Source organism: Protomyctophum bolini (genome assembly GCF_963924005.1).
Source record: "Protomyctophum bolini genome assembly, chromosome: 22".
Taxonomy (NCBI): domain Eukaryota; kingdom Metazoa; phylum Chordata; class Actinopteri; order Myctophiformes; family Myctophidae; genus Protomyctophum; species Protomyctophum bolini.
The window spans coordinates 27879735-27901652 of NC_137883.1; the positions used below are offsets into that span (position 1 = coordinate 27879735).

Consider the following 21918-nt stretch of genomic DNA (forward strand, 5'->3'; position numbering starts at 1 on the left):
CAGGTTAAACAGGCACAGGTAATACTACTAGTACTGATACTAGTGCTACCAATACAACTACTGCTACTGATATTCTGGGAGGTTGAAGACCAAGCGTGCCGGCGGCATTCAGCTGATCCAGAACGGCTCAGCAGGCCCGGTTGGCCTTCAACCCTGAAATCTTTGCGTTCCCTTCACTTGGGCTTCCGGTTTCCTCCTACGCTCAGTTCAGAAGACTGAACACAGGCTAATCAAAGGCATGGCACCCCCATAACCGTCAAGATACCATCCACCCCCTACTCCCCTTCACACTCAGTTGGCTCAGCTATCACAGAATGTCTGTCCTGGCCAACACTACAAAGGCCGCTCCTGCACCCCCCCCAAACAGTGAAATGAACTCTGACCTTTCCCTCTGCAGTCAGGGCTGCAGACTCACTCCCCATTTTCCACCAGTCTGAAAGCTCACCCTAAAGCACTACTTCACCCACTAGTACTCCCTTAATCCTTGTATCACTCTGTGTCAACGTTTTCTAGCTATATGTTGGTCATTTGTTCACATGTTATTTAGAGAGACATGCAATCTCTGCTGTCTGTTTGACCAGCAGTGACCACAAATGCTGAGCATGTTAATAGATAGAATGTTGCTTAGAACGTCTTTGAAGGATTTAATTATTTTACTTTGCACTGTACTTACTGAACCTGACCATTTACCCTGTCAATTGTTGACTCATTGTTTATGACATTTAGCCTGACCTCACACTCTGGATGAGAGCGTCTGATATGTGCCTAAATTGTAAATTGATACTACTACTATTTTTTACTACTACTAGTACTGATACTACCACTATTTATATGACTACTACTACTACCAGTACTCTCCTACTACTACAAGACACGGCACGTTATTGTATGTGTATAGCCCATTTCAACAACAATTCAAAGTGATTTCCATTGCTTCAGACCAAAAGCACACAGGCCCCCGTTCACACAGGGATGAACTTAAAATGAATCGGTGAATCAGTTGGTCGTGGTCATCAGAATGTAAGGTTAATGTGGTATTAATTATGCTAATCCTTCCAAGCAGTGTTGTACTAATTCCATAACCTCATGAATAAATAATGTTAATGTAGCCATTTCTAAAGACAGTTAATCTGTCCCCTTTCAACATAACCTTGTATTCTCACAACAAGAGGACAGGGATGAGTCACAATAGACCTCTACGCAGAAGTTATTTAATATATTAGGAGAGACAGACAGTAGGAAAGCTGAGAGGGAGACAGCGTAGGAGAGACAGACAGTAGGAAAGCTGAGAGGGAGACAGCGTAGGAGAGACAGACAGTAGGAAAGCTGAGAGGGAGACAGCGTATGAGAGACAGACAGTAGGAAAGCTGAGAGACAGTGTAGAAGAGACAGACAGTAGGAAAGCTGAGAGGGAGACAGCGTAGGAGAGACAGACAGTAGGAAAGCTGAGAGACAGTGTAGAAGAGACAGACAGTAGGAAAGCTGAGAGGGAGACAGCGTAGGAGAGACAGACAGTAGGAAAGCTGAGAGACAGTGTAGAAGAGACAGACAGTAATAAAGCTGAGAGGGAGACAGTGTAGGAGAGACAGATAGTAATAAAGCTGAGAGACAGACAGCATAGGAGAGACAGACAGTAATACAGCTGAGAGGGAGACAGTGTATGAGAGACAGACAGTAATAAAGCTGAGAGGGAGACAGTGTAGGAGAGACAGACAGTAATAAAGCTGAGAGGGAGACAGTGTAGGAGAGACAGACAGTAGGAAAGCTGAGAGGGAGACAGTGTAGGAGAGACAGACAGTAATAAAGCTGAGAGGGAGACAGTGTAGGAGAGACAGACAGTAATAAAGCTGAGAGGGAGACAGTGTAGGAGAGACAGACAGTAGGAAAGCTGAGAGGGAGACAGTGTATGAGAGACAGACAGTAGGAAAGCTGAGAGGGAGACAGTGTAGGAGAGACAGACAGTAATAAAGCTGAGAGGGAGACAGCGTAGGAGAGACAGACAGTAGGAAAGCTGAGAGGGAGACAGCGTAGGAGAGACAGACAGTAGGAAAGCTGAGAGGGAGACAGCGTATGAGAGACAGACAGTAGGAAAGCTGAGAGACAGTGTAGAAGAGACAGACAGTAGGAAAGCTGAGAGGGAGACAGCGTAGGAGAGACAGACAGTAGGAAAGCTGAGAGGGAGACAGCGTAGGAGAGACAGACAGTAGGAAAGCTGAGAGGGAGACAGCGTATGAGAGACAGACAGTAGGAAAGCTGAGAGACAGTGTAGGAGAGACAGACAGTAATAAAGCTGAGAGGGAGACAGTGTAGGAGAGACAGACAGTAATAAAGCTGAGAGGGAGACAGTGTAGAAGAGACAGACAGTAATAAAGCTGAGAGGGAGACAGTGTAGGAGAGACAGACAGTAATAAAGCTGAGAGGGAGACAGTGTAGGAGAGACAGACAGTAATAAAGCTGAGAGGGAGACAGTGTAGGAGAGACAGACAGTAATAAAGCTGAGAGGGAGACAGTGTAGGAGAGACAGACAGTAATAAAGCTGAGAGGGAGACAGTGTAGGAGAGACAGACAGTAGGAAAGCTGAGAGGGAGACAGTGTAGGAGAGACAGACAGTAGGAAAGCTGAGAGGGAGACAGTGTAGGAGAGACAGGCAGTAATAAAGCTGAGAGGGAGACAGTGTAGGAGAGACAGGCAGTAATAAAGCTGAGAGGGAGACAGTGTATGAGAGACAGACAGTAGGAAAGCTGAGAGGGAGTGTAGAAGAGACAGACGGTAATAAAGCTGAGAGGGTGACAGTGTAGGAGAGACAGATAGTAATAAAGCTGAGAGGGAGACAGTGTAGGAGAGACAGACAGTAATAAAGCTGAGAGGGAGTGTAGGAGAAGAAGGGAGACAAGTAAGAAGTGTTTATTTAGGCATTGTGGATTCCTCTGTGTTCAATGTGTGTGTCCTTTTCAGGAGAAAATGATTGATCTTGAAAGTGACCTGGAGGAGCTTCATGACAGTGAGCAGAGATGGGCCAGTAAACACAAAAGATCTATTGAACAGGTGAATTGTTGTTTAAAATAATAATAGAAAATGTGATGATGCGAGATTTGCTCCTGACACTGACAATGTACATGTGTTTTTCTATATTTTCAGTCACAATGCTGGTGATTAATTGACTGACTATTTTTCTGTATGACTTGTTTATTTCAGACTGAACAGTTACAGTTGAAGCTGATTCAGGAGAAGGACGTCAATGAACAGCTGGACTGTGAGAAAGTCATACTGGAGAGACAGGTACGCAGTCTACGCACACAGTGTGTGTGTGTGTGTGTGTGTGTGTGTGTGTGTGTGTGTGTGTGTGTGTGTGTGTGTGTGTGTGTGTGTGTGTGTGTGTGTGTGTGTGTGTGTGTGTGTGTGTGTGTGTGTGTGTGTGAGCGTGCGTGCGTGTTCGTGCGCGTGCCTGCACAAAGGAGAGTGTTCCAAAAGGACTCGTACAGGTCCATTTGAGGAGTTACGGGACTGTAACTCCGAGAGCGTACAGATAAAACCAAATAGACCTACCACGTAGTGTACACTTGGTTCTATTTTCTACACTCTCAGAATTAGGATTTTATATTATAGATTGTCTCAAATGGTGTGTGTGTGTGGGGGGGGTTCTTGACATTATAAACCACTGTGTCCATCTGGTCACCCCCATGCACAGATCCGTGAGTTGCGTGTGGAGGTGGACGAGCTCCAGACGTCCAGGGTCCAGGAGGACGTGATCTCCAGGACGGAGAGCAGAGTCAAGGAGCTGGAGAACGTCCTCCGCACTGAGGAGAGGTGGGTGAAGTCTCCACATGTAGTCTCCAATGGCAGGGCAGCCAGGCAGAGTCCCCACCCCCTTTCATGACTACGACAGGCCCGGAAAATAATTTCACATTCATTTTTCCTATAGACGTTTCAATAAGTATTAGACCTTTTAAGCCTCGGACAAAGCCAACTCTTAATCAAATAATTAGAAAGAAGGGAAAAAAGGCTTTTATACACGCATGATGATGAGGGCTGATTACACATGAGATACAGCAGGGGAACACAAGAACATAATAGAACCAAAACAATTACAACAAAAACACAACATAGAAATAACAAGACAGGCACAGTCTGTGACGGTGACACATTCATACAATAAGCTCAGAACCTGTTGCATCTCGGAATATGTTGCTAGTCTAAGTCCAGTGTAAAAGGTTGTTAAAGAGGAATATGTTGCTAGTCCAGTGTAAAAGGTTGTTAAAGACGAGTGTATTTCAGGAACAAGGCCGCTCTGAACAACACCGTCAGCAAACTGGAGAGAAAGATAAATGAACTGTCTGACCAACTGGAGGAGGAACACCGGATATCTACTGAACAGAAAGACCTGGTAACGCACGCACGCACTTACTCACTCTCTTACGCACGCACGCACACACACACACACACACACACACACACACACACACACACACACACACACACACACACACACACACACACACACACACACACACACACACACACATCATGTCATTATATACAGATTCTCACTAGAGGGCGATAGAGGACAGTTATAGATTTGTCTCACCAAAGCATAGTCTTTTTCTCTTCATATGGATATTTCATGAGATGCAGATGCAGGTCCCTCTTCTTGGCTTACTCTGTTTAAAATCATGAACATTTGTGCACATTTTTTAACATGTTTTGACCAACAAGGTCGAAATGAGGAAAGCCTCTATTGAATTAAAAAGGCAACTGCCCGGATCCTCTCTTTTGATCTGATTGATTGATTGATTGAAATCTTTATTAACAGTTTGCAGAATTACAGTACATTTCAAGCACAAACTCAATACAAAGACTGTTAACTGTGAGTGGACGACCCAATTAAGCCTTACACTTGTTTACAACAGGGTCCACATTGTTCAATTCATCAAAACATTTAGAGACAAACAAATATAGACTAAATATATTGACAATTGTATCAACAAATTCAAAAACTAGACAAAAATGTTAGGAAGGGACTAGTGGACCAGTACATAACACATATGATGTAAATTCTCCATCCATTGTCAATGTGCAGGACGGACATCTACACTAATAGCTGAATATAGGAGGGGCTAAAACATTCGGGGTAAAATGTGACTAAAACTGTAAATGAAAATGTTGCTCCCACGCAGCTGACCCAGAGGATGCGCGCTCTGAAGCGGCAGCTCAACGAGGCCGAGGAGGAGACCAGCCGGAAGGAGGCCCAGTACAGACACACCCAGAGGGAGCTCTCTGAGGAGAGAGAGACGTCTGGGAGACTGCAGAGACAACTACTGGACCAGCACCTCCAGATGAAGTCAGATTTAGAGTTTTATATGTATCATTTTTATCCCATGATTTTTTCACCTAGTGTCAATAATCTAATCCTAATGTACTCCTGGGCACTACACTTCCTCTGCCAACCTGGGGGGGGGGGGGGGGGGTGCAGCATACTGACCTCATGCTTCCTTCTATGCATGAGTAGTCCAAGCTGCTTCTTTTCACCTGACCGGTTGGACGTAGCGTGTGGAACGAACACGTTATTCCGACCAGTTCCTTTCCCCTCCATCAGACGCCCTAGCTGGCCAGGGGGAGGTAGTTTAGAGACCAGGAATACTGCATGTTTATTGCGAGGGTACCTACCCTAGGGGACACGGGGAGAACATGCAAACTCCACACAGAAAGGCCCTTTCGCCATCGCACTGCGACGCGTTGAGCGCTTGTAGATCTGCTATTTTCCGGGCGTGACCCCACACTCGTTGCGTACTGGAGATGCGGCGATGACATGGATTTCTAAACAAATTATTTCACTGCAAAATGCTGCGTTCAAGATCAGGAGAGTTCAGAAAAAAGAAATTCTCGCATATGGCATGGAAAGGAGAGGGAGGGCATTTGCATTTCTTTCACCATAGTAAATGCTGCATTCATGGTCTGGATAGGGCAGTTGTTTTATACAGACGGGTAAAAGCCAAGGGCATGCGGGGGCTGAAGCTCCCCTTTGATGTCTATGTGTTCACGTGCCTGGCTAACGTTCTTTTTTGCTGGTCCTCTGTGCAGGCGTAAGGAGTCCGCTCTGATGAGGCAGACCCTGGACAGCCTTCGTCTGGACCTGAGCGTGGACGAGGAAGATGACAACGCGCTACAGCAGAACGCCTCCAAGGTCTAAACGACGCCTTCGCCTCCTTCCTGTCCACGCGCAGAGCAGAACACGTCCTGCGGTGTCCATTCTCCGTTTGTGAAACATACTCTTGTGTTTAGAAACAATGGCTCCATCTGTCAAAGAGCCTGTCATTGCCGTCATTTAAGCCCAAACCACACACAACGATTCGCCATGCAACTCCTTGCAAGTGTCGAGAAGTGCACCAATGCTTAAATTAATGCCCTATATTATGCTTCATCGCATGACAGTGTCGTGCAAACGTAGCAAAATGTGCTGGTCTGTAAGAGATCTACACACTCAACGAACGCGCCACAATCGTGACACGCTGTGAGCGCGCAGATCGCCTATTTCCGCTATATTTTAAATTGTATAGTGACGTTCACAAAATAGGGACACCTGGTTGAATGTGGTTGAGTGTGTGGGTTTTATAAGTATTAAACCAATGCAAAGTATTAACAAGTGGCTAAATAATAACTACATTGGATCCATTGGAACTCCATTTCCTGAAATGTAACTTGCAAGGTTTTCATCTGACAATGACGTTATGGGAAAATAAAATGATGGCTTTTCTATCAGATGGGACACGATGGCTGCCTGTGGCCCAGTGACTGGTGACTGAGAGGTCGCTCCACTGGGGGGAGGATGGTGCGAGCAACCCAACCCAACCCAACCCAGCCTGTCTGTGATTATCTTCAGATGCATGGGCTGTTTCCTAAAGGAGGTGAAAAGTGTTGGCCCCAACCAAGCACAGAACGTTTTAGAAAGATATGGTTAAATTGAAAATAGCAGATCCACAAGCTTATTTATGAAAATTATTTAAAAATATATATTTTATTTATGAAACCCTTTTGAAAAATGTTGGAATTGTTTTTAATGAATGAAAAGTTATCTTTTACTATTTTAAAAATATATATATTTTGAAATAATATATTTATTTTGTAGGAAACAAAAAAGGGGGGAATATTTACTCGCAATCTGTTGTCACGGAAGGCCATGACGTCCCGCCACCCTATAAAGTACATCATTAAGAATATAAGAAAGGGGGTATCTAGAGACAGGCTTTAGCTCCGTTCCCTCCCCAGCTCCTAAGAAGAAATACAGATCCTCCCCGAATACCAGCCCTTATAGACTCCTCTGACAGTCCCCTATAAGTATAGGAGATCTCCGTTACACAATCCATAAAAATGGGTCCACGACCCAAACATGGGTCCCGAGGTTCAAGAATGACCACTTTGTAGATCTGCTATTTTTGGATAATATTGAAGTTGGGGTTAATGATAATAATGGTTAATAATGACCCCTCACAACAGGTCGTGAGTTTGTAGATCTCCAATCTTTTTATATTGAGGCTGGGGTTGAAGTGGATTAGAAGAGGGTCTGTGGCTCACTGTTACATTGATCACATACCTGTACGCCCTCTGCTGGTGATGCACCCATGATGCATGTGACTCACACAAAAAAACACCACCAACTTCTGTGGCAAACATTCATACTGTGTCTGTACTGTATGGCCACAGCAGTTAACAGTCTATTGACTTCATAATATATTGAATTAATCTATGGCCAATCTTTTTATTAGGTGCTAGTATAGAAAATGTGTTTTATACTATCACCTAATGAAAAGGCTAAAAATTTGATTCACTTTGTTCTACAGAATCGGAATCATCTCTATTGTCACGTCACAATTTTGTGGGTGAAATTAGATTTTGTGCATAGTTCCCATCGTGTTATTTTCCCAATAAAACAAAGAAAGGGAAGAAGGGAGGGGGGGAAGGAGATCAAGGCAAGAAAGAAAAATGTAGAAGCTCTTTCCACACACAAACAACACACTCGTAGGGTCTCTCTTAGCTAATTTACAAACGGCACAGCCGTGGGCTCTCTCTTAACTTATTTACATCTTATTTACTTATATTAAGTTATTTACCAGACTTTGCCATGCCAAAGCCTCTCCTTTTTTCCTGATAGCTACAGGAAAGCCCACCTGCTCACCTTTTGTTGAACAGGCAGCTGTGGTGTCCCACCAAAAAGCCCTCAATACTGCTGTGTGTGTGCGTGTGTGTGTGTGTGTGTGTGTGTGTGTGTGTGTGTGTGTGTGTGTGTGTGTGTGTGGTGATGAAGAATCGGAATTAAGTGAATAGTCCAAGATAAAAACACGAGTGAGTGACTTTTGTGGGGACAGACATATTCACTTTTTTGTGTTTTTTTACAATTTCACAATTATGCACAATAATTATGATGTGGACACAGGAAAAGGTACTTACTACTAGTAGTAGTATAATTGTATTATGGCAAAGACTATATACTTTACACGGACAACAGAAGTTTCGTTTGTTTGTTATTTACGAGTGTATGCAATCCAATTGATTTGGAGTTGGAATGTTATGTATCATAATAGATAGAGCCTTTATTGTCTTCACTGATCATTGCACACTTTCCAGGATATTCCAGGACACAAATCTAAACGCTGAGAGGGAGGGAGACAGACTGTAGGACAGCTGAGAGGGAGACAGTGTAGGAGAGACAGACTGTAGGACAGCTGAGAGGGAGAAAGTGTAGGAGAGACAGACTGTAGGAAAGCTGAGAGGGAGACGGTTGTGGGAGAGACAGACAGTAAGAAAGCTCTGGTAAAACGTGATTACCGAACGTGATCAAGCTGTCCTCAGTAGCCTATTTGAAGTTAATCTGTGTGGTTTGATGGTTCTTGACTTTAAAAGGAAGAAACTGTGGGAGATGGGTCTAAAAATGTACCGCCGTTTGGAAATGATTGTATCAACTTTTGATTTGACCATAGAAAGTAAGATGTTATTTATATTGTCTTTTTTAGGAAGACTTGCATTTAATTCTGTGTATTTTATTTTTGTTGTTTCACTTTGGGTAATCATGTGTTTATTATGATTATGAAACAATTGTGGTATTTTTTTATACTAATTAATTAGCTGTATGTTAATTTGGGACATTTTGTTCACCATAATATGCCTCCTAAACATGGCAAGATGCTAGAGAGAAAAGCATTTGGTTTGATATGCGGTAACTATCCATGGGTGGAATATAACTATAGATCAGTATGATATCACTATCTTTACATGGCTATAATTTGATGGTTCACATGAAAGTCACAGTAATTCTGGATGTGTCTTTATATATCATCTTTTGATGTAGTTAGTCTTATTTTATGTTTTTGTTTTGTTTCGATACACTCACTATACACTCACAGTAGGTGTGTATTATGTACACTCTTAAATTTCCATTTCCCAGCCATTCAGTTGCCAAAGAACTAAAAGAAAACGTATTTCTTAATTTTTTTAATAATTTGGGGACCCCCCCGAGGGGTAGCGACCCCCATGTTGAGAACCCCTGGGTTATTAGAGGTGAGACATGCTCTTTGGGAGACAGCATGGCCAGCTGAGGCTGGTCATAAGGTCAGGCATCTGATCCCAAGCCAGCGGAGGCTAGTCATGCGCTTCTTTTACGTTTTTTCTTCTTTTTATCAGTTCACGTCATGTGTTCACTCACTGTGTTCCTACATAATATACAGTCTGTATGTTGCCTTTACCATTCATTTTGATTGCATATAAAAAGTAAGAAATACAAGTTGGAAAAACTGACTTGGAACCATGCCATATGTAACACAGCGGGTATTTATTTTTTCACACTTTGTTTTGGTGAGAAGGCTCTGGACAAACACAAATAAAGCCATTATAATGTAATTCTCAAGTTGACTGTGTATTCTGTTGAATGTTGGCTGAATAAATCTGAATGAAGTTATCTTTAATTACATTATTATAAGTAATACTATTAGAGTTGTAGGCTACTATTACTCGAACGAAAATAAAAGCTTGGGGGGGGGGGGGGGGGGATGCAATGCAAATGAAAGACATATACTGTGTATCCCTATTCCCTGACATAATTTTATAGCTAAACGGACAGAGTTCTATTTTATTTGAATGATGAAACCCAGCTGCCATTAATAGTTGGAAATGGAAATGGAAATTGCGGAAATGGTGGAAATGGAATTAGCGGAAATTGCGGAAAGGCGGAAATGGAAATTGCGGAAATTGCGGAAATGGCAATTGCTATCTATTTTCAGGTAGATTGTTTTATTTTACTCAGTCAGCCATATCACTACTCATTTCTTTTCATGAAAAAGGTCATAGCTGGGTAATCTATTTTCAGGCAAATTGTGTTTATTGTATTTTATTTTACTCAGCCATAACAATTTATTTTCTGTTAACCAACTTGCTGGCAGGCAGGCAGGCAGGCAGACAGCTACTCATAGACAGACAGACAGACAGACAGCTACTCATGGAGAATTGGACAGGCAGGCAGTCAGACAGACAGCTACTCATAGACAGGCAGACAGACAGCTACTCATGGAGAATTGGACAGGCAGGCAGACAGCTACTCATGGACAATTGGACAGGCAGGAAGGCAGACAGCTACTCATAGACAGACAGACAGCTACTCATGGACAATTGGACAGGCAGGAAGGCAGACAGCTACTCATAGACAGACAGACAGCTACTCATAGACAATTGGGCAGGCAGGCAGACAGCTACTCATAGACAGACAGACAGCTACTCATGGACAATTGGACAGGCAGGAAGGCAGACAGCTACTCATAGACAGGCAGACAGACAGCTACTCATGGACAATTAGGCAGGCAGGCAGACAGCTACTCAGACAGGCAGACAGACAGCTACTCATGGACAATTGGACAGGCAGGCAGGCAGACAGACAGCTACTCATAGACAGGCAGGCAGACAGCTACTCATAGACAGGCGGACAGTAAGACAGCTACTCATTGACAGACAGACAAATAACTACTCATGGACAGACAGACAGGCAGGCAGGCAAAGAGCTACTCATTCTGGGTCCGGAAACGGTACATTTTTTTGCATTGACCCCAGTAGAAGGGCTCCAGCTGTGAATTTTACACCTCTCCCGCTTAGCGGAGACTGGGGTGTGGTACAGGACATCTCCCTGAACGTGTGGGTATGTCCAGATAGTTGCCTCGCGGAGCCGTCTTTTGTCCAGTGTCCATTCTGGGTCCGGAAACGGTACATTTTTTTGCATTGACCCCAGTAGAAGGGCTCCAGCTGTGAATTTTACACCTCTCCCGCTTAGCGGAGACTGGGGTGTGGTACAGGACATCTCCCCGAACGCGTGGGTATGTCCAGATAGTTGCCTCGCGGAGCCGTCTTTTGTCCAGTGTCCACTTTATAAAGTCCATGCACTCCAGTCAGAGCCGAAGAGTTCTGATGATCCTCATGGGGGCTCCCCAGTCATTATTTTGTTTTATTTCACATTATATTGGGAAAGGTAATTTGGAATTGCGTCACGTCCGGTGCCATATCCTTATTTGGTGTTGAACCAGCGATGGCTCACAACATTGTTTGTCAAGCCTCCGTGTAGACGGAAGGACATGAATTGTTTGAGAGAAGCGTGTCATTAACCAAGGTTTGTTTGTTTGTTTCTGAACCAATGTTTTACGTTCTTTGTCAACATTTAAGGTGTATGTTTGATTTGTATATGAGTTTAATTGATGCGATTTGTTTTTGTTACAGTTTGACCGCGTTTGTTGTTGTTCATATGGGTTTCCTGTCATTCCATTCCCTTCATTCCCCTTATGCAGCCAGTGAGGTAAGTTTGCTCATGTAGCCTACTGATCGTTGTTTATTCATTGTGTGTTCATCAGTTTTGACGTTGGTCTATTGAGAGAGTGAGAGCTCAATAAAATCATCAGTAAACAGAAACGACTGACTTGTTCATGGAGGGAGTGACACTATCCATATATAGCTGAAGCCTGTTAGCTTCACTCACCTCAGACCAATAGACTCATTTCACACAGCCAGACTCCAGAGTGAGCAGAGGGAGAGAGCACCTGTGTGTGTGTGTGTGTGTGTGTGTGTGTGTGTGTGTGTGTGTGTGTGTGTGCGTGCGCGTGTGTGTGTTTGCACCAGACCACACGGTATGAAATGTTTGACTGTTTATGTGACTCTTATTATGTTTGTACTCTTATTGATTAAGCAGTGTTAAAGCCTGTGACATTTGCAGTTTTAGTGAACTTTTAGTGACTGAAGTTGTCTATTGTCTACAGTGCCTGTCCGTCACACTATGTGTAAATGTGACCATCGGTGACTGTTGATGTGCCCTGAGGTTCAAGTTGGTTATGCAGCCCTTTAGCACCCTCGATACGCGGAGTGAGGTATACATACATGATTATTTATTTGTCTAGATTCCATTTGGAGTATATCATTCATGATTGTATTTGTTTGGTTTTCGTTTGGTTGTGGTACTTTTGGTTATTGTGCATTTTCCTTGTCTTATAATTGAAATGACTTGAGTTTTCTATCACTGTATTTATAATTGACCATAAATTAACCATTTTTATTGTTGATTGTACTGCTGAAGTGACAAGTTTATTGGACAGATTTTAGTAGTCAAACTATGAGATTATTCGATTGTAACTGTATTTATTCTATATCCTTATAGTTTTCATGGTGTTGGAACAATAAACACACCAGTCGAGACCACCCAAACTTGTCATTCTTTCATCAATCGAGGGGCTGCAGTCATCATCAATCACCATCGACAAACAACTACAAGTGAGTAAACAACAAGACGCCCAAGTCCCAAAGTGTGAGCACGTTGTTGAACCGTATATCTCTGGTGATAAAAGAAAGGCATGGCAATGTAGGGCCAATGCCCTACATTCAAGTTGAAATCTTCACTCTGATACGGACACAAGTATTGAAATTGGATCGATTGGAAGGATCTAACCAAGTAACCAGTAAAAGATTATATGAAAGAAATAAAATATTTAACTGGTTTATATTTTACAATTTTAGTTATAGATAGGCAAGTATAATGTTAAGGAATATTTGTCTTATAGTCGGGGATCCACAGGCCCAAAAGCTCTTGAAAATGGGTTGAACCTGTGATGTCATACTTTTTTTTTTTGTGTTTTTTCTATTAATTTGGTCATTAAGGTCCATAGAATAAGAGGGCTGCTCTGCCGGAAACATCGCGAAAAAAAGTTATGGCCATTTTAGTATAATGAAGCCTTTATTTTTTTGCCCATTTTCGCCTATTGTAAAAAACTAGGTTTCTTTTCTTAAAGTGCTCAGTAGGTTGTGTAGGCTGTCAATAAATGATTCCCAGATACACAGAACACATATGTGAACAACACCAAGTCCAGAAATACACTCACAAAGCCTTTTCAAATGATTTATAGCCATTTTTGGTACCAAAAATTCATCCGTTTTTTGCATTTTTCCCAATACTTTCATCTTTACTTCAATAGTAATCAACTTTTCCATGGGTTATGACATCAGCCAATGTCTCATTCTTTTCATCAATCTTTATAGTCATTCCACTTTTTTTTAAATTAAAATCAACCCTAAATTAAAGGAACTGTGGTGACTTTATTACCCTAATGCTCAAAATTCCCAGAGCCTTTTTTTTCTTGAAAACAACTGTACCCCCACAAAATAAAAGTGTAACACAACAAATTCAAAACAACAAAAGTATTTTTTTTATTATTATAAAATAAACAGATGTGCACAGCTGATTCTTTATGTTAGTTGAAATATCACACCTAGTGTGAAGTGAGCTGTGCTATTTATGAATACTAATATATATTGTCTCTGTTGTGATCATAGTGATGAAATTGCTATCCTTGATCTTGATTGGCGTACATACATGCTAAACGTCCCATGACGCTTGGAGCTATACTCCTTCCAGAAGCACAGCTCAAAAAAGGAAATTAAACATTGTCTGAATAAAATAATGTCTAATATCACGAAAATGAAAATTATCAGGAAAATGAAAACTACTAACTAATCAACTCACTCACTGTCACTGTCTTCGAGTGTGAGTTCAACTCGTGAACATCTTTTGGGGTCCCCAGTGCAGAGACAGGCAATGACATGCACAGGAGCATTTTCGTGATATTAGACATAATCTTTATTTTATTCAGACAATGTTTAATTTCCTTTTTTGAGCTGTGCTCCTGCTATCATAAATAGCACAGCTCACTTCACACTAACTGTGATATTTCAACTAACAAAGAATCAGCTGTGCACATCTGTTTATTTTATAATAAAAAAAATACTTGTGTTGTTTTGAATTTGTTGTGTTACACTTTTATTTTGTGGGGGTACAGGTGTTTTCAAGAAAAAAAAAGGCTCTGGGAATTTTGAGCATAAGGGTAATAAAGTCACCACAGTTCCTTTAATTTAGATTAAATTGTGGAATGACTATAAAAATTGATGAAAAGAATGACACATTGGCTGATGTCATAACCCATGGCAAATTTTACTATTGAAGTAAAGATGAAAGTATTGGGAAAAATGCAAAAAACGGATGAATTTTTGGTACCAAAAATGGCTATAAATCATTTGGAAAGGCTTTGTGAGTGTATTTCTGGACTTGGTGTTGTTCACATATGTGTTCTGTGTATCTGGGAATCATTTATTGACAGCCTACACAACCTACTGAGCACTTTAAGAAAAGAAACCTAGTTTTTTACAATAGGCGAAAATGGGCAAAAAAATAAAGGCTTCATTATACTAAAATGGCCATAACTTTTTTTCGCGATGTTTCCGGCAGAGCAGCCCTCTTATTCTATGGACCTTAATGACCAAATTAATAGAAAAAACACCAAAAAAAAGTATAGCATGACATCACAGGTCCTCTCAAATTTCCGGTGACTGGATCCCCGACTATTATTAGCCAGAGATCCTTTTAAAATGTTTCTATTACTGTGAGTGATATGGTCAGCTTCTGATGTCTTTCTTTCTTTCTAGATGTAGATGGAGATGACTGTAGATGCTGCTGGAACACTGAACCTGGTCTCCTGTGTGAACCACCCCATCCTGGCTGCTGTCCATGTGGACATTATGAGTGTTTGTATAGAGAGAAGCATGGCTGAAGAGCTTTGCATATCAGTCGTTTCTTGCTGCTGCCAAAGTCAAATTGTGATATCTGTAGTGTTTAGTTCATGGCCGCTTATGAGATATAAGTACACCTGACTGGTGGAATAGCCTTGTGTTACATACTGGGTGTGCTCTTTGGTCGTTCACAAAACAAACAAACAAAAAGCTGCACAAAAATCACACAAATCAAGGGATGTCCGACAGTCGGTGTTGGATATTGTCCAACTCCTAATTGCCAATATCAACAGATACCGATATATATATATTATATGCAGGCTTTTTCCAGTGGTGGAAACATAACTCAAACTTTTTACTTAAATAAAAGTAGGCAATACTGCAATATAGAAATACTCCGTTACAATTCAACATGTACTCGAGTAAAGGTACAAAGGTTTTGGTATAAAATGTAATTATTAATAATGACTCATTATGCAAAATGTCTCATCTAAAATGATCTAATCTCTCAGCTCAAGTTTTCAAATGTATAAAAATATTTTGAAAATAGCAGATCTACAAGCTCACATGTGTCTTATTGTATTGTGAGCTTGTAGATGTTTTTAATGTAAAATAATAAATAAAGTAAAATTAAGGGTTAGGGTTATTAATTTTTAATGCCTTTATCGGCCGATAATATCGGACATCCCTAACAAAAACATATATCAAACGTGTCAATACACTTCAAAGAATGCCACAACTTCACCAATAAATAAATAAACATCCACATGTTCCATAAATTAAATGCCACAAAGGTTTGCCGAAAAAATGAAGAAATTACAAAAAATAAGTTTCTTAAACATCTTCTGCCGTATGTCCATAGAACTTCAGCTCTGTTGCAGCAAGCCAGTACAATGTGTCATTGTCTAGGTCACCTAAGCCACGATCACCATTCGGTGGCCGGTATTTGGGGCAAATGGTCATTACGTGTTCCACAGTCTGTAGTGGATCCTCGCATTCACAGTGGGCACTGTCCGAGATGTCCCACTTCTGCTTTGAGGGTTGTCCACTCCTTGCAGGGGAGGTGCTGGCAAAGAACATATTTGGGGTCCTCGATGTATTCCACTGGTCCCTCTGTCTTGCCTTCACCCAGGATGCCTTGGAGGTGTCAGCTGGTGTTGTGTGGAGCAGTTCCTGGGCCTGTGTGGCAAAGGGGCATAGTGACTTGAGGCACGTGTGCTGTGGCAAAGGTCGCCGTGACTTGGTGTGTGTGGGTTGTGGCAAAGGGCACCGTGACTTGAGGCACGTGTGCTGTGGTGTCTCTGACGACCTTGTGGAGGAGATGGTTGGGATTCACTCAGCTGTGCCTTCTCAGTGAGGGCCAGCGTGGCTGCTTCTCGTCTGACCTCTGTTGGAATGATTCCAGCGAGAACAGGCAGGCAGTTTGTTTGGGGTGGCCCATCCGGTGTTGAGGGCAGCATCCAGCTTCTTGACATGAGAGCTACGGCTCCAGACTGGGACACAGTACTCGGGTCGTCTGCATAGCCAGACTTCATTGATGTTGTTGCAGGGAGGTCATGGATGTAGCTGTTAGTGTTGAACAGCAGTTACTGGTGTGGAACCGAAAAGCTTCACAAACATGCCAAAAAATTCTAGTTTTGAACCTTTTTAATCTAGTTTATTTTCAAATAAATTTGTTTTTACTGTTTTGTGAAGCAACTTTGGGTACCTTGAAAAGTGCTATATAAATTGTATGTATTATAAAAAAAACAGACACACAGCAATTGTCGCCACACAGACATCACAAATTCCTATTGGCAGCAGCAACAAGTGAGTGATGTGCAAAGCTATTCATAGAATATAACCACCATGTCTTCATTCCAGATGCTGCGAGGCTCAACCGGAGCCCCTACAGGTGGACATCTGCAGTTCTCGCTGTCCATGGATGAATCTGCATGGGGGGCTCTGAAGGCGGCTCAAAGTAAGAAACCACTTAGACTTTTCTATTACTGCGAGTGGTATGGTCGGCTTCTGTTTTAAATGTTCTCTATACATTTTGTGTATGATGTGAAAGGACACAATGTATGTATATCTGGCTCTTGGTCACTTAAATTAATCTTTCTTTCTTAGGGTGGATGGGTCGTGGTAGACGTCGTGGAAGGACAGAGATCCGTTCCTCTGAGGACTTCTGATGAGCTGTGAGTAGGAATATTTCTTGTTGGGATGGATATCTGTTGTACTGTTATGGTACGAAGTATAGCATGGCAGTATGATTCCTCCTAGTGGCACTGGTTGAATGTCTGTCAGCTCTCCAAGCTAATCAAAGTCTTAATGACACTTTTTTTTAACCACTTCAACCCCAGCATCTCTATTCTGCGGGGAGCGTTCAGCCAAATTAGCAGATCTACAAGCTCACACCGCATTGCAACGTGTTGTGAGCTTGTAGATCTGCTATGTTTGGCAAATCAATTTGTGTAGAGTGAAATCGGAGCATATACCAAATGCTCTCTTTAAAGGTCTGTTTTATCAAATCTATAGAGGGTTTAAGTGGTTCTGAATATGCAGCTCAACAAAACAAAAGCTAATTTAGTCCTTATTTCTTTCTTTGTTAGGACGGAGATCTGTGTAGATGCCGGATGACTTCGGACCTGGGCCTGCCCGGTGAGGAACCGCACAGTAAGAACCGCTCTAGGCCTTTCACGATTATGAGGTTTCTTTTTACTGGACGATTATTGTCGCTCAATTAAATATTTAAGTGTGGCCCGGATGGTTAGCTCAACTGTCTGGGCACCTATGCTGCCAAGCCAGCCAGATGGTGTGCTGCGGGTTCGACTCCCGACGGCCTTTGCCGCGTGTCACTCCCCATCTCTTCCCCCTTTCCTGTCTATATACTGTTCACTATCAGTAAAGGCATAAAAAGCCACAATTGATCACGTCTAGGAATTTCAACAATTTAGGCAGTTCTCACATCCAGAGTGACTTACAGTAAGCAACAACACATAGTAATGCATCAAATTCATAAACAATTGTCATCAAGAATAAGAAGTATAGACTATCCAGACTATTGGCAGCAACAACAAGGGAGTGATGTGCGAAGCTCTTTTCTATGAAGCCATTCATAGACGATAACGGCCATGTCTTTCTTCCAGATATACTGCAGGTCTCTCCAGGAATCTGCATTCCTCTGAAGACGACTCAAAGTAAGACCCTGTTAGGCCTGTCAAAAAGAACCCTAACTGAAACGTTTATTACTGTAAGTGATATGTTTAGCTTCTGTTTAAATAAAAGTTTTATGTATATATGTTGTGACAGGATAGAATATATATCTGGCTCTTGGTCACTCTAATCAATCTTTCTTTGTTAGGATGAAGATCGCGGTAGACGTCGCTGGAACGCGGCTGCTGGACAGGGAGTGCACACACACACACACACATACACACACACAGAAAGGCTAATTTGGTGTGTTTTTTTTTTCTTTGTTAGAATGGAGATATCGATAGACGATCTGATGTTCCCTGGACAGAGATCCGTTCCAAAGCTCCCCCCCCCGGGGGCTTCCTCAGAGGACTCTGATGAGCTGTGAGTAGGAATAGTTCTTGCTTGTTTCTGAGGATGGATAACTGCTTTTGTACTGTTATGGTACGAAGAATGGCATCATTTACAGTAATCCAAATGTTTTAAATATTTTAGGATAAATCTAAATCTGCACAATAGTTTGAGAGTCAATATCTCATATCATGAGCGTGCCTCTTGGTCTTTGTAACAACTTGAATACAAATTACAAAAGATGTTGAGGACTGTGTTGATGCCTCCTAGTGGCACTCTGGTTGAATGTCTGTCAGCTTTCCAAGCTAATCAAAGTCTTTGACACTTTTGTTAACCACTTCAACCCCAGCATCCCTATTCTGTTCAGCAAAAATAGCAGATCTACAAGCTCACACTGCAACGTGTTGTGAGCTTGTAGAGCTAATGGTTTCTTTCTCTCTCAGGATGGAGATCATAGACACAGCTGGAGGCTGGAGCCTCTAGAGATGGAGATCTGCAGGTCTGTCCATGGATTGGAGGATGGAGATCTGGGTAGACGCTGGAGGACTTCGGACCTGGGCCTGGATGGATGGGAGGACGGAGGACAGATCTGGGTAGACGCTGGAGGACTTCGGACCTGGGCCTGGATGGATGGGAGGACGGAGGACGGAGATCTGGGTAGACGCTGGAGGACTTCGGACCTGGGCCTTCTCAGTGAGGAACTCAACGGTACGAACCGCTTTAGGGTTAGGGCTTTTTTAGGCTTCGTAAAAAGCCAATAATCGTCCGTTGCCGATAATTGGTCGATCCCTATTCTTAAACGTTACTGTAAGTGCATGTGTATGTTGTGACAGGACACGCGCGCACACACACAGCAAAGCTAATTTGGGCTGTGTGTCTTTCGTTCTTTGTTAGAATGGAGATCTCAGCCGATGCCTGAGATCCGAAGCTTTCCCCGGGTGTTTCCGCTGAGGACTTCTGTGTCGCTGGGAGGCTCGGACGGAGCTAGAAGGTTCGGTAGACGCCACTGGAACCTGTTTAGGCCTGTCAGAATTTAAGGTTTTATAATGGCCGATTTTAATTGTCGCTCAAATAAATTACAAGTAACAATTTAATTGCGTCATACTAACATTCTAAATAAAACTTTGGCTTTTGTAGGCTTTGTAAACAAAAAGATGCACATGGCATAATTCAATAACTTTATACACTAAAAAAAAGAGACACAAACAAAGTGACACATTTAGAGCTTGTAGATCGGTTGCTTGCATTATTTCTTTAAAATGTTTGACAATATATGAACATTTTCAACATGGAGACGATTATGACTCTAAAAAAGTATCTCAAATACTTGGCGATTAGGTAATTGTGACAGGCCTAAATCCTTCTAGTTGTGTTTTTTTATATCATGTTCTGTAATCAGTTAGGGTTGACTATAGACTTTTTTCAGGAATCATCATGGAATCATAATTTTTTTAGGATCATCATGCCGGTGAAGAGCACGTTTCTAGCCGATGGAGCAACTATTTCTGATCACCTTTGGAGTTACATCACAGCAAGGTAACTAATACACACGCACACACACTATGATCATGACATGACATCAGCTTGTGACTGCAACTTGTTCCTGTTCGCAGATGACTCGACACTGCTAGTCTCGGACAGGAACAAACTGCAGGTTGAAAAGGCCCTCAGCTCTGAACTCGGTAGAATCTGCACCTGGCTCGCTGATAACAAACTATCTTTACACCTGGGAAAAACTGAATCCATTCTCTTTGGATCTAATAGTAATCTCAGCAAGGCAAATTACTTCTTGGTTAGAGTTGGTGACAATGTTATCACACGTAAAGATGAAATTGCCTACCTAGGTTCCATCCTGGAGGCTAATCTTTCCGGTGATAAAATGGCCACCAACGTAATCAAAAAAGTCAACCAAAGAACAAGAATCCTTTGCAGGATCTCCTCACTGGTCAACAAAAACACCTTGAAGACCTTAACAGGAGCCCTCGTACAAGGTTTCTTTGACTATGCATGCACCTCCTGGTACCACAGCACCTCAAAGGCCCTTAAAACTAGGCTCCAGACCTCCCAAAACAAACTGGTCAGGCTCCTACTTGGCCTCACCCCCCGAACCTACCTCACTCCTGCCCACTTTGACAGGCTGGAATGGCTTAGGGTCGACGACAGAGTACAGCATCTTGCAATGGGTCTGGTCCACAAGATTCGATACACCACCAAGATACCCATGTACCTGTCTAGATACTTCCTTTATGTTAACGAAGTCCACACCCACAACACCAGAGGGAGTGCAACGAACCATGTACAACCCAGATTCGGCACAAACAAGGGACTAAATTATTTTCACTCCTATGCCACCAAAATGTGGAACGCCCTACCAACAGTCATTAAGACATGTGAATCCCTTGACTCCCTTTTTCCCCTCGCTGTATAAGTTTATTTTCCCTTTTTACCTCCTTTATGATGAATTCCTGTTCTGTTCTTTGACTATATAGAAGTGTCTTATTTGTACGTCTCTATGTTTTGATAAATTGAACATGGTGGACCCTCTTGTAAACAAGTGTAATGCTTAATTGGGTCGTCCACTTACAGTTAACAGTCTTTGTATTGAGTTTGTGCTTGACATGTACTGTAATTCTGCAAACTGTTAATAAATATTTCAATCAATATTGTTTTATGAACAAAGTAGTAATGAGCATTTCTTTCTTTTCTTTAGGACGTTGCTGGTCTCCTGTGTGGCTCCATCTGGAGGTCACCAGGGTTCTGAGTCACTCAGATCCTGACTGGTAGTGGTGATATGTAGATGTGATCAATCAGGGCTCTAAATAATAAACCAATATAAATAACTAGATAATAATATAAATAAATGGATAAAACGAACGATAAAAAAATAGATTATAGTAAAATAAAAGTAAATTAAAATAGTAAAATAAAAGTAAATTAAAATTAGTAATACATAAAATAAAATTAGTAATAGCATAATAATGGATAAAATAAATATAATTAGTAATATAGACAATAATACATAAAATAAATTTAATTATCAATATAGTAATGCATAAAATTAGTAATAACAGTAATACATAAAATAAATAAATGCATAAGAAATAAAATTAGTAATGACAGTAATACATAAAACAAATAAAATATTTAATGCATGAAGTAAAATTAGTAATACATCAAATAAATACAATTAGTAATACAGTTATACATAAAATTAGTAATAACATAGTAATATATAAATTCAATTACTTTGTGTTATAGAATGACTTAAAAAAACAAACAAAAAATATCAATCACATCTACATATCACAACCAGGCTATATT

The 21918-nt window shown here is 41.6% G+C and overlaps 2 protein-coding genes and 1 long non-coding RNA gene across 3 annotated transcripts in view; all 3 read left to right on the forward strand.

The window, feature by feature from the left end:
* Positions 1-7839, forward strand: part of LOC308309504 (uncharacterized protein) — a 53116-nt gene extending 45277 nt beyond the window's left edge. The window contains exons 15-21 of the mRNA XM_080755381.1: positions 1-18; positions 2956-3045; positions 3196-3279; positions 3689-3807; positions 4276-4384; positions 5175-5338; positions 6079-7839. The exon at positions 1-18 is cut by the window's left edge and continues 156 nt beyond it. Coding sequence (XP_080611507.1) covers positions 1-18; positions 2956-3045; positions 3196-3279; positions 3689-3807; positions 4276-4384; positions 5175-5338; positions 6079-6187 — 693 coding nt within the window. The 3' untranslated portion in view covers positions 6188-7839. The remainder of the gene's footprint in view (positions 19-2955; positions 3046-3195; positions 3280-3688; positions 3808-4275; positions 4385-5174; positions 5339-6078) is intronic.
* Positions 7840-11548: 3709 nt separating this feature from the next.
* On the forward strand, positions 11549-12386 carry LOC308310060. Its single transcript, XR_013963451.1, has 3 exons — positions 11549-11638; positions 11746-11821; positions 12279-12386. It is a non-coding gene; the product is annotated as an uncharacterized lncRNA (long non-coding RNA).
* Positions 12387-16481: 4095 nt separating this feature from the next.
* Positions 16482-21600, forward strand: LOC308310489 (uncharacterized protein). Its single transcript, XM_080756849.1, has 9 exons — positions 16482-17032; positions 17182-17249; positions 17664-17727; positions 18201-18251; positions 18416-18630; positions 19041-19305; positions 19492-19588; positions 20053-20133; positions 21308-21600. The coding sequence occupies exons 6-9, from the start codon at positions 19083-19085 to the stop codon at positions 21372-21374; spliced, it is 468 nt and encodes a 155-aa protein (XP_080612975.1). The 5' UTR covers positions 16482-17032; positions 17182-17249; positions 17664-17727; positions 18201-18251; positions 18416-18630; positions 19041-19082; the 3' UTR covers positions 21375-21600.
* Positions 21601-21918: the final 318 nt, after the last annotated feature.